The sequence below is a fragment of the Nicotiana tabacum genome, chromosome 3 (assembly GCF_000715075.1).
Source record: "Nicotiana tabacum cultivar K326 chromosome 3, ASM71507v2, whole genome shotgun sequence".
Classification (NCBI taxonomy): domain Eukaryota; kingdom Viridiplantae; phylum Streptophyta; class Magnoliopsida; order Solanales; family Solanaceae; genus Nicotiana; species Nicotiana tabacum.
The window spans coordinates 89,750,842-89,764,631 of NC_134082.1; the positions used below are offsets into that span (position 1 = coordinate 89,750,842).

The 13,790-nt window shown below is 36.3% G+C and overlaps 1 protein-coding gene across 1 annotated transcript; it reads left to right on the forward strand.

Annotated features, from left to right (window-relative positions):
- The first annotated feature begins 1,480 nt into the window (after positions 1-1,480).
- On the forward strand, positions 1,481-3,478 carry LOC142176621 (uncharacterized). Its single transcript, XM_075244661.1, has 6 exons — positions 1,481-1,957; positions 2,009-2,140; positions 2,234-2,414; positions 2,535-2,764; positions 2,870-2,938; positions 3,020-3,478. Exons 1-6 carry the CDS (start codon positions 1,481-1,483, stop codon positions 3,476-3,478), a joined length of 1,548 nt encoding a protein of 515 aa, XP_075100762.1.
- The last annotated feature ends 10,312 nt before the right edge of the window (positions 3,479-13,790 follow it).

Genomic DNA, 13,790 nt, shown 5'->3' on the forward strand with positions numbered 1-13,790 from the left:
AGGGGAGGTGACTCAAGGAAGCTGTCTGGTAAAGAAGGTGGAACTTCCACCTTAAATAAGGAAGAATTTGACGCGAGAAGAGTAAAAAAGGAAGCTGTGGAAAAGGCAAATAAGGAAGGGGAGGTAGTACTACAAAAGGATAAGTTGAATCCTATTTAAGGAGGAGTTCAATCTTCATTAATGAAAGCTCTTGTATCGAATTCTACTATTCCTATTGACTCCAGGATCGATGTTGATACTAAAAAGGAAAATACTATTGATTGGATGCATAGGAGGTTTGGGACAAATAAGGAGGAATTAAGACAATGTAATGTAATTACTAATCAGTCATGTCAAGAAATTCCATCCCAAACGTATGATGATGCTGGGCAATTGGAGGATAGGAATGAAGTTAGTTCAAGATAGGTGTTATGGAGTGATGAGGCAGAGGTAATGGAAGCTAGAATGGGATCAAAAATCACAACTAGAGGAAAGGAAAATAGAGACAATATGCACCTACAAAAAACTGTCAAATTAGATGATGCTACAGTAAACCTAGCAGTTCCACAACTAGGGTTGATCATAGAGGGACATCAATGGAGGATTGGCTCAATGTCTCAGCTGGAGGGGATCATGGTAAACATATAGATGCAGGAAAATAAAGGTCTTCTCACACTGCACCATTAGCCAAAGATCAGGTCAATGGAACAGTAGAATCAGATTTTCCTGGGGAGATTTTGGCCTATGTAGATGGGGTTCCAGTTTATGCATTGAAGAAGGAATATGTTGGGAATGTTCCTAAGGATTTTGTAAAGGATACAGTGTGCCAAAATCAACAAACAGACAATAGGAAGGGGTCTGATCTCAATGGAATAGTAACACATGCAGTTTTTACTAGTTTTGCTACAGTAAACCCTAATCTGAGTTCTGTGTATGAGCTTCAATTAAAAATGATGCAGGAGAAGCTAGGAGATATGGTTAGAAATTCTTACCATTATGAAGCAGCATTTACACCCTATGAACTAGGTGAACAAGCCATAGCTTCGGGAGAAAGTGAAGCATTACCAATGACATGTTCATCTGGAACTGGATCCCCCTTACAGATCAAAGTTAATATGCCATTGAAATCACCTAATCAGATACTACATGACCTTATTACATATTAGGGGTTGCCCTTAGACATTCAGAATTCTTTGGTGGAGCAGCAACAACAATTTGAAGAGGAAGAAGATGATGAGTCTACAGTAGAGAATTTTAAAGGCGTGATGAGAGAAGGGGATGTATCTCCTACAACAGCTAATAGAAGTGGAAAGAAAGGAAAGAAAAATCAACTTAAAGAGCCATTACAACCTACAGGAATCTTTCCTAGAAGGGCAGCCTCTGGAGCTTCAAGATGATGATTAAAACACTCATATGGAATATAAGGTATGTTAAAACTCAATAGGCCTTTTAGAGAGTGATCAATATGCAAAAGGAACATGATTTTTTCATTGTAGCACTCATGGAGCCTTTACAGAAGAAGAAATTTCTTGACAAATATAGAAGAAGATTAGGTATGGAAGCTGCAATCTCTAATGTAAATGGCAAAATTTGGTTATTTTTTGATTCTGTTGTGGAATGGGATCTCTTGATCGACACTGAGCAACAAATGACCATCAGAGTGTATCATCAGGATCTTGGTAAATACATTATGATGACATTTGTATATGCTAAGTGCTGTGCATTAGAGAGGTTGGAATTATGGGACAATCTATACTATTTGGCTAGTGATATGGAGCTGCCATGGCTAATAGGGAGTAATTTCAATGTAGTGTTGGGACAGGAAGAGAAGATAGGTGGCCTACCAGTGTATCCTCTAGAGTATGAATATTTTGCATTCTGTGTCAACTCTTGTGGATTGTTTGATCTTGGCTACAAGGGTAGCCCTTTCACATGGTGGAATGGGAGGCCAAATAAAGAGTGTATCTTTAAAAGACTTGTCAAAATCCTTGTGAACATACCCTTTCAATCCTTGTTTCCTACAGTATAGGTTGAGCACCTCATTAGAACAGGATCTGATCATGCACCACTTTTGATGAGCTGTGGAAAGGAAGCTAAGAAATTTGTTAAACCATTAAAGTTCTTGAACTTCTGGGCAAAACATGAAACTTTCTTAGATGTGGTGAAGCAGAATTAGATGACTGACTTTATAGGGGACCCTTTCTTGATGTTCAAGTAAAAATTGAAGAGGGTTAATATTGCTCTTTCAAAATAGAGTAAATTAACCTATAGGGATATCTTCAAGCAGCTGGCTATCAGGGAGGATGTGGTAAGGATTAAGGAGATGCTTTTTGAAGACGATACTTCATTAGAGAATAGAATAGTACTTCAACAAGCTCAAGCTGAGTTGAAGAAGTACTTGAGCATTGAGGAGCAATATTGGAAACAAAAGGCAGGTATGACTTGGTTTGAAGAAGGAGATAGAAATACAAGGTTCTTCCATAATTGTGTCAATGGGAAGAGGCAAAAGTTATAATTAAAAAGGATCCAGAATAGTGAAGGCTCATGCATTGAAGACCAAGACAAGTTATCTGAGGCTGTAGTGGATTTTTTCCAGAAGCAATTCACTAAGGAGGGGGATCCTACAAGCTTTGATTTGTTAAACAATGTACCTACAATGGTGACAAGGGAGCAGAACCTGGAATTATGTAGATTGCCTACTATGGAGAAGATAAAGGCTGTTGTCTTTGCACTGAGTAGTGAAAGTGCAAGTGGTCCAGATGGTTACTCAGGTTTGTTCTTTCAAGTATGCTGGGATATTGTGGGGAAAGATATTCACACATTGTTAGTTGTGTTTTTGGAGGGCAGTCCATTGCCTAAATCAGTAACATATACTAACCTTGTTTTGTAGCCTAAAAAGCCTCAAGTTCAAACATTCTCTGACCTTAGACCTATCAGCTTGAGTAATTTTATTAACAAGGTATTCTTAAGGGTGGTGCATGATAGACTAGAAAAGATACTGCCTTCTTTGATTTCAAAAAATTAATCTGGTTTTGTCAAGGGAAGGAATATCTTTGAGAATATTTTATTGACTCAAGAGATTGTTACTGATATAAGATTGAGAGGTAAGCCAGCCAATGTGGTGATCAAATTAGATATGGTTAAGACATATGATAGGGTGTCTTGGAAATATCTGATGCATGTATTGAGGAGAATAGGGTTTGCAGAATGCTTTATAAACATGGTTTGGAATCTCATTGTTAACAATTGGTATTCTGTTATGGTTAATGGAGAAGCTTATGGATTTTTTCACTCAACAAGGGGTGTGAAGCAAGGTGACCCTCTATCACCAGCTTTGTTTATTCTCTCAGCAGAGGTTTTATCAAGGTCATTGAATAAGTTGTTTGAGGATAGGCAGTTTAGAGGTTTTGGTATGCCAAAATGGTTTGATCCATTGAATCATCTAGCTTATGTAGATGATACTATTATCTTTGCATCTGCTAATCCTTACTCCCTTTAGAAGATAGTAGATGTTTTGGCTTTTTATGAGACAACTTCTGGGCAGATGATCAATAAGGCAAAGAGTTCGTACTATATGCACTCAAAATTTGCGGAAATTTGGTCAATGCAGTAGATATCACTGTTTTCTCTAAAGGTAACTTCCCATTTACTTACCTTGGATGTCCAATTATCTATACAAGAAGAAGGAATGACTACTATAATGACCTGATCCAGAAGGTAAAGGCAAAGCTATACTCATGGAAAGGGAAATTACTATCTTATGGAGGTAAGGCCACATTGATCTCAAGTGTGCTTCAAAGTATACCTACACACATACTGTCAGTCCTTGATCCACCTGACAATGCCATAGTATATCTCCATAAAATATTTGCGAGATTTTTCTGTAGCAATAAGGAAGAAGGGAGAAGTAGACATTGGACAAAGTGGAAAAATTTATGTCTTCTCAAGGAGGAGGGGGGGGATAGGTTTTAGATCATTGTTTGATGTCTCAAAGGCACTATTTGCAAAGCTTTGGTGGAGATTTAGAAATTCTAAATCCTTATGGTCAAACTTCATGTGGAATAAGTATTGTAAGAAAGAATTACCTACTGTGGTTCAGTTTAGGAGAGGCTCACATGTTTGGAGGAAAATGTTAGAGGCAAGAGATGAGGTGGAGCATGAAATCTTATGGGAAATGAATAGGGGATCTACTAATGTATGGCATGAGAATTGGACTGACTTGAGAGCTTTATATTATGTATTGCCTCCAGACTTCCTTATAAATGAAGACTTGCAAGAGGTTGCTGAGCTGCGAGATGAAGATCAATGGTATGATGTACTACTAGATCAAACATTCCCACAGGAGATTGCAGATCATATTAGACAAGAAGTTCAATTTGCTAATGATGATAACTACTGGGACACTCTAAGGTGGATGCCTACACCTTCAGGTAAGTTTACTGTGAGTAGTGCATGGAGGATTTTGATACATAGAGAACCAAGTAATCCTGAATTTGCAAAGTTGTGGACCAAAGGATTACCTTTCAAAATCTCCTTCTTCTTATGGAGAGTTTGGAAAGGGAAGGTACCTACTGATGATTTATGGAGGAGAGAGGGTTACATGGTGGTTTCTAAGTGCTGGTGTTGCTTGCCACCATAAGAAGACTTTTTCCAACATTTGTTCTTAACAAGTAATACTGCAAATAAGGTATAGAAGACCTTCAGTCAGGCTGCAGGATTGGTGATTAACATGGTACATGTACATCAGGTTATAAGGGAATGGTGGAATGCAAAATGTTGTCCAAAGCTTAGACCATTATTTCAGGCAGCTCCAGCACTGATTCTATGAGAGCTTTGGAAGAGAAGGAATACAATCAAATATGGGGGGACAATGTCTTGTAGTAGGGTCATTCATGAAGTAAACAAGACATTGTACTATTTGGCGAAGGTGAGGTATCCTTGGCTTTCTGGGATTCCACTTTTATGGCCAGAGATGATTAAGTTCTTTGAACACTACAAACCAGTTGTAGTCACTAAGAGAGTCACATGGCAATGTCCATATGAGGGATGATTCAAATGTAATATTGATGGAGCATCAAGGGGGAATCCAGGTCCTAGTTCTTATGGCTTCTGTGTTAGAGATCATAGTAGCAACTTGGTATTTGCAAAGGCAAGGGAGATAGGGGAGGCAACTAATATTGTGGCAGAGGCAAATGGAAATTGTTGAAGGTTTGGTTCACTGTGTAGAGAGACAGTTTCACCCTTTGATCATGGAGACTGACTCTTTAGTGATGAGGAAGATCATTGACAATGAATGGGAGACACCATGATGTATAAGGGCAGAAGTGAGAAGGATCAAGGAGATAAAGAACACATATAATGTGTTGTTTCAACATGTCCTAAGGGAGGGCAACGAAGTGGCAGAATTTTTAGCTAACCTTGTTTTCTCTTTTGCAGGTACAATCACATTTCACTCATTCTAGGAGTTGCCATCTGAAGGAAAAGTATTAATCAATATGGACAAAGCTCAGATTCCTAACCTTAGAGTTAGGATTGCCAAGAGGAAAGCGCTAGACTGATAAACACAATATTTTTAGAACTACATGAACCTCATACTAAGTGTGTCTGGACAGTGTTGAATAACTTCTTAGTGGTATTAGCATTGCATCATGCTCAATATGGGGGTTATTTAGTTGTGTTCAGAATGTTCTACTTACAGGTTATGGTAGTTAATTCTCTAAGTTCACATATTAGTCCTCTACACTGTATAAATCCAAAAGGAAGACAAGGTTTGTGTACAAGTTTGAATTATTTTGTTCTCTACTGTATAACTAGAGGGTGTTACTCAGTGGTATTAGTATGTTATCATACTAAATTTGAGGATACTCTATGGTTATGTGGTGGAATTGGAATATTTTTACAAATAGGCACAATATAAAAAATCTGATGAACAGTAGTGTTGTGCTTTGCACAGCCTTATTTTGGATCCTATTGTTCGAGGTTCTGGACATTCCTAAGGACTTGGAAATTGGTATTGCAACAATCTTGGAAGTCTAGTGGAGTCACTAATGGTACATTACATATACAGGAAGTTGTCTTAATGGCTGCTACTCTGCAGAATATGCATGGCATGAATAGTAGGCCTGCACATTGCACATCCAGTTTCATGATTCTTTTGTCGTTAGTATTGTGCAGGTTTTTTGTGCTATCTATGCTAAGGAGGTAATTCTGGACAGCAATGGTAACAACTAGGATCATTTTACACATGCATGAAGCTGCAACTGTACCATGGAGTGCACACTCAGGATTTCTGCATCTTTTCCTACATCTGATTTGGTCTATCATACTTAGTATACTGTATTGTCATTGCTCAGTGGTATCAGTGTGTTCGCACACTTATTCTGGAGCTGATAATACAGTAGACAAGGTATTCTTGAGGAGAAAACAGTTGATACTCCCATAAACATCATTGGATCATGAATGAAGATAGGAAGTTTTTGCTGAGTTTAATCTTTTGGTGTATTGGTTTGGAATTCAATTTGGTCTTTGGAATGCATACTCTGGCGCCTGGTGAGAGCTTGATAGGTGCTACTTGGTATTTTCCATTGCCAATTGTATTCACATACACTGACAGGACTATGTCAGCATTATATGATGTAATAGCTAGTCCTTTAGCATTTTGTCTTTTATTAGTATTAGTAGCTGTTAGCTTCATGCAACTATTAGTCAGTTTTGGACATATTGTATGTTTTGAACCCTCTTTGGGATTTTATTTATATATTAGGCACTAGGCAGCCTGCCTAGTGGAATATTTGCTTAAAAAAAGGGAAACGGGAGCGGGGATATTCATGTAACAACAAAAATAATAAAATACACATTTATCAGAGAAGACTAATTCATACAAATCAAATTCATTATGGTAAGAGTCTAAAAATATCCCTAGCAGAGTCGCCATGCTGTCGCGCCCCTTTTTCTCGCGAAATCGGGTTTCGACATGTGATAACTCTTTTAAAGAGGTGTTAAAAGAGAGAGTCACCACCTAACGGGTTTAAGGTGCATTTGGGCACCTATTTGCAAATAAGTCTGGTTTAACTAATTTGCATCACCAAAGATTGGGTAAGGGCTCAAATTACCTCGAAGAGAAGGTGTTAGGCACTCTTCGAGGTCCAAAATAGTGGGTCCCGACCGAACTTGAATTATATGAATTAGTCAGATAAACAGAGAGAAAATAAGAAGTTTAGGCAGTTTAATATTAAAAAACTTTGAATAAATACAAATACTTGATTCAGAGATAAAATGGGGGGTCCTAAGTTTTTTAGCCTTAACTCCCTCGAGATGGGGTGTTACTCATATTATTCAGTGGGCACATACTATCATCTCCTGCTACCCGATTACTATCTTTAAGTTTGTTACCGAGAGCGCACTAATTGTTTCCAAATCATGCCTTATGCGTGCACTTTCCATCCCATGCCTATGGCCTAGGAGGCTTTGGACCTCTATTTTGGATGGTTCTAGACTTTACTCAGGTTGCTCAAAATGATAAATTTAAGAGACATTCACAACATGTAGGACTACACATAAGGGCAGTAAATGGCTCAAGTTAGCCTCCACATGTAGACAACAAATGCACGCCGACATGTTCGTAGTGAGGCAATAGACAATTCTAAAATTAAGGCGAAATAGAGTCTTTAGATCCTAAAGTCAGGGATTCTATCTGATTCTGAATTTTAAGTATGCAGGCAGTGTTTCTTCTTAGGTTAACTACTTAATACATCGCAAGCATTACAAATCCTACATGCATGCTTTCTAATTTTGTTCGCGAAATAGGGTAGTGAAGTAGTTTGATAGTTCAAATTACCAGCGTTTGTTTCTATCAACATACTTTCTAGGCGAGCAACAGAGTCCTATAGGCAAGATATCTAAGAATTGGAAATTGAAGCTGGTTTTTATCCTTTCATTCCTATAAGGATGCTTTCTAGGAGAACAATAACACTAATATCAGCTAATTTTGATTATATCCCCATTGATATCTACATGAATATTGTAAAGAGCAAATATTATGACTCAATGTAATCTTATAGGCATGATATATAACATGAAGAAATTTGAACGAATAATTACCGTGTTGCAGTATAGCAGACAGGTAATAATGTGAAAGTAGAACATGTGCACATGTGAGATTATTTATGTCCTGTAGGCATGTTATCTAACGAAACACATAGAAACAGAGCATGTTGAGCAAATTAAATACTCAGATCCTATAGGCAGGATTTCTACCCTTTCATGCAAGCTTTAGAATAGACCCATTTTACCAATTTTTAACAATACCCCAATTGTTATTACAGAATTATTACAGGTCCAATAATGAATGATTACATAATGGTATAAATAACTACAGTGGGCCTAAGATAGGACCCAAGGTACCCAGCCCATCCAGGCCTTCAATTTCATCTCCACACAGATTTCAACATAGCTCAGAAACCACATGAGAACTTGGATTATCCTTAACGCCATAGTGATCAAAAGATCCAGGAGATAATCATTTACACAAGCTAATCATTTACACAAGCTAATTAACCACATGAGAACTTGGAAAAGTGCATTTGCAAACAATACAAAGTGGTCACATAATGAACATGTCAACATAGAGAGTGCATGAATTCAAGAGAACAAGCTAATGCTGCAAGTTTCCACTTAACATATTATGGCAGGGTTACATATTAATAAGAAGCTAGGAGCCTGAAGCTTATGGGGATACAAAGTTAATAGGCAAGGAGCATTAGGATCGTAAGACAATCAATCATTACTAATGCAACAAGTTCAAAACCTAAATGATCAAATTATACTAAATAGAGGGCTTAAACAACACAACCTATACCGGCAAGGCAGATAGAATCACATATTACAGGGGAAGACAAGTCAGGAAAGATTAATCTAAGATAATTAGCTATTAAGGTATAGAATTGGTAGGGTAAGAACATACTAGGTGACAAACATAGTCATAGGAGTAAATTACAACTAGAGTGAAGGTTTTAACAGATTAGGGCGTACAGATGACATAAATTAATTACTATAGAAATTCATAATCAGGCAGGAAACAAGATTAGGCCATACAACCAATGCAAACACTCAAATTTTCAATACATTAAGTCTAACATGCTTTAAACAGTCTAAATTGCCTAAGTTTAATACAAATACATTTTTAGGACCAACAGTTTAGGTGTGAGACAATGTTGGAGAAGTTCATGCAATAGGCAGAATTATGCATGAAGGAAGTCGAGGAATTACATCAAGTCATGCAATTTTAGAGAACATAGGTATGCTCATTAGAATATAATGGAATAAATATTGGGAAGGTTGAGAACTAACCAGTTATTGCTCAACAAACAATAAAAGAACAACAATATTACCCAGAATCCCATATGCGTCAAGTTCCCAAGGATTTCAAAAAACCCAGGGCAGTGCTCACACCCAAAGAAGTTCAGAAAGTTGGAAATTCGGTGGCCTTGGCTTTTAGCTGGCCAAGAGCCAAATAGAACAAGAGAATAAATGAACACAGAGTAAAAGCCTTAGTCTTTTAGTGGGAAATTTAGTGATTGAACTAACTAGTAAACATAGTAAATTAAGCAACAAACAAGGAAAATAAATATACCAGTCGATCTGAAAATCAATTTAAGAGATCTGTAAACCCTAGTTTTTAGGAAAAGTAAAAATCAATAGAATATAAACAAATAATCAGACTCACAGTAGCATAGGACTAATATAGACAGAATAATACTCAAAATCAGGGAATCTGAACCAATTTTGGCTTGATTTCGGAAGATATTTTCTTGCCATGTTTAGGCAAGCACTTAGGTAATACCATAGGAGAACACCCAGTACCATAAGGGGGTCGGATATGACAAGAAATAACAATAGAATCCCATATTCAGTGGGATTAGCAGAAGGTTTTTTTGGGGGGGGGGGCATTAGGGTTTGGTTGAAGAAGAGAGGAGTGACAGAGAGAATATCAACGACGGTCTCTAAATGGGGTAGGGTTTCTGGGTTAGGTTAATTAAAAAGGGGGGAAGGGACGATGGCCGTTGACCTTGAGAGATCAACGACTGAGATAAAAATTAGATGGGGCGGGTCGTTTAAAAGCGGGTCGCGATCGGGTGTTAATCATAGGTCGTTTTGCTTTGGGCTGGGGTAATTGGGCTAGGTATTTGAGTGTTTGGGCCATTCATTTGGTCCGAAATTGATTTAAAAATTGGGTTGTTATTTAAATACCAAAAATTTATCAAAACAATTTATAAAAAAATGCTTGATAAATAAATAAAAATATTATTTATGCACTAAAATGATTGACAATAATAACTCAACATTATAAAAATACAAAAAAAAAAATACTATTTTGGCTTAAATAATATAATTATACATGAATGTAGGCTATTATTGCAAAAATGTGCAATTAGCCTAAAAATACAAATGCAATTATAAACAAAATGAAGTAAGATATTATAAAATATACATGTTGGTGTAAATAATAAGTTTGAATGATTAAGTCATCCCAAAATAATTTAAAGAATAATTACTAGATAGTTATATAATAAAATGTAGAAGGAAATTAGTTTAAAGCTTTTAAAAATTATGGAAAATTATGAAAAATGCTTGTATAGATTTATAAACTAAATGATGATGCAAATATACTATTTTGAAAGTATATATATATATATATATATATATATATATATATATATATATATATATATATATATATATATATATATATATATATATATATACATTTTAAAAATACGAAGAAAAAATTGGGTATCTACAAATAGACAAACTTCTTACTATATTAATATGAACTAAAACTCAATTACAGATTCGGATAAAAATTCAACACTCAAACTACTGAATTAAAATGAGAAATGCTGGAATATAGAAGTAACTAAGGATTAGAGATAAGAAAGGGAGATGAGAAGGTTTGACTCAGAGAAATGGGTTGAGAGTAACACACATTTTTTCTTCAACAATACGCATACCCCCAAAATAACCAACCAGTCCCTTTGTTAGTAGAAGCGCCTTTGCATCAAATACTCAATCTGGATCCCAAATTAACTTGGCCCTATTACTTGTTCTCGGTCCAAAAGCTCTTCTCAGCCCAATAGTTACTTGGGTGACATTGGGTTATGGTTGGTTCATAACAGAGAACCAATTCTCTATACAGTTTGGTGGACCCCTAGTTTCTATCATGAACCATACTATTCAGTTAGAAAATGAATAACTAATGTGTTTAACTTTTACATTTGTAAAGACTCATATTGGATGTTCCTCAAGTTTGGGAGACTATGAATTCTCCCTAAAGTGATCTTATTCAATAAACCATGAATAATATCGGTATCTATATTATCCGCCGATTAATCCATTTGTTATCCGCATTACATATAATTCGGATAGGATAATTTATCCGTTTTGAATTACTCGTATCTGACCTGACCCGCTGTTTGCCACCCCTACTCGCGCCTCGTGGTAATTTAGCTGATCATTTTGAACTCTGAATCTTCTTTCTTGTTCTTTTCAACTATCAAATTGTTATCTGAATTTAGTTTTAACTTTTGGGGATGATTCTCTTTTATGTTACGATTATTCTAGTACTTGTTGAAATATTTGCATTAGCTTAATTTAAGAAATCCATCTGCTATACAGCTTCGTTGAATTGAATGCGCTTCACTTAAATAAAGAAAATTGGCAATGGAGAATTGAATAACTATTGCTTATCTATCTATCTATATCTATATCTATATATCTATATCTATCTATTTATATCTATATCTATACCAATATCTATCTATATCTATATTATTATAAAAGCATGAATACAATGTTGGATAACTAAAATATCCTAATAATATTAAATATAATAACTTATAATGAAGGACATAACCGAAATACTACACGCTAACCATATAATCCTATTAGTTTTAGGACATACCTCTTAAACCCTACACATAAATAATACATGTTAGCCATATAATTTTATTACTTTTAAAAATACTATTAGTATTAATTTTCAGACATGTCTTGTCTTCATATTACACATTAGCCTGTCACGATCCAAAATACACTAGTCGTGATGGCATTCAACCCAACCAGCTGCCAACTAATAACTATCCAATTTCAATAATAATTAATAAGACAATTAAGCAAAAAAGATTATCTGAATCTTATACATTTTCCAAGGACTGGTAGTACAAATCATGAACTTCTAAGAATAGAATTTGCAAAGCTGGTATGAAAAAAAGACACTGTTTGAAAAGTACATAAGCGGAGTTTTATGAATCTAAGGCTACCATAAACAAGAGGCAGTTACAACTGGAACGCAGGTACGTCTTCAAGTCCAGCTCCTGTCGAACACAACAACATCATCAATCAACATCTGCACGTAAGGTGTAGAAGTGTAGTATGAGTACAACCGACCTCATGTACTCAATAATTAACAAACCTAACATTAGGTTGAAAGTAGTGACGAAATGGAACAAAGGTCGGATCCAACACCAATTGTCAACAACAGTTCATAAAAACATAAAGCAAGTAATAAAAGAAGTAACTCTGAGTTAAAATGCTCAGCTTATTCATAGCTCTCGAAAATAGTTTCGCTTATCAGTGAAAATCCAAAACCTTAACCGAAATCTTCGAAAATGTGAGTAAGTTTGAAAACTGTAATTTTACCCAAAAACCTTTTAACAATACGTAAGATGTTTCATTTTCAGATAGCATGAGGAAAATACATCTCTATGCCTGCATGTCGATATACAGGTAAAATCATGAATGTTACCCAAAACCAGGCAACAAAAGGAAATGCATATCTATGCATGTATCTCAAGTACGCATGTCAAATGCAATGCATCTCAGCGATGAACTCATGTACTCACACTCTCAAAGTACTCAATCCCTCTGTCTCATACTTTTCACTCATCATGCTTAATCACTCGGCACACTCAGTCACTCAGTACTGGTTAGGGCAGATCTAGCCCAATCATAATAACTGCTAGCAACTGCACTCACTAGACTGTACAGACTTCGGAGAGGCTCTTACAACCCAATTGCTATAATCCGCACGGAAAACTCATGTGCAGTGCGGACAACTCACGTGCCAAAATATCAATATATGGATTCGCACGGACAACTCACGTGCTATAGCATCAATATCTGGATCCGCACGGACAACTCACATGCTATAGTAACAATACCTTCACAATTAGGCCCTCGACCTCACCCAGTCATCCATCTCTACAGTCTCTCTCTCACTGACTCACAATGTCATGAAACTATCCCAAAAATGATGATATGATGTATTAATAAATAACAACAGAGACTGAGATATGATATGTAATAAATTAACATGACTGAGTATGAAATTGCAATGTAAGCAAGTAACTCAACAGTAGAAACGACCACTATGCGTCCTAACAGTACCAACATATAGCCTAAACATGATCTCTAGCATGATTAACAACTCAATTACTTTAGTACGTAGAGATTTCATGGTTTCAGATAAGATCAGGTAATTACACATTACCACGGGAATAACGAATTCACAACTTAAATGGTGCACGCCCACACACCTATCACCCATCATGTATGTCACCTCAACACTAATCACATAATACGTAATTCGGGGTTTCATACCCTCAGCACTAAGTTTAAAAGTGTTACTTACCTCTAACAAGCCAATTCCAACACCGAGGAAGCCAAGCGATGCTCCAAAAATACCATCTTGCACGTACCGATCTCCGAATGGTTCAAACTAGCCAAAAGCAACTCAAATACATCAAATAATGCCA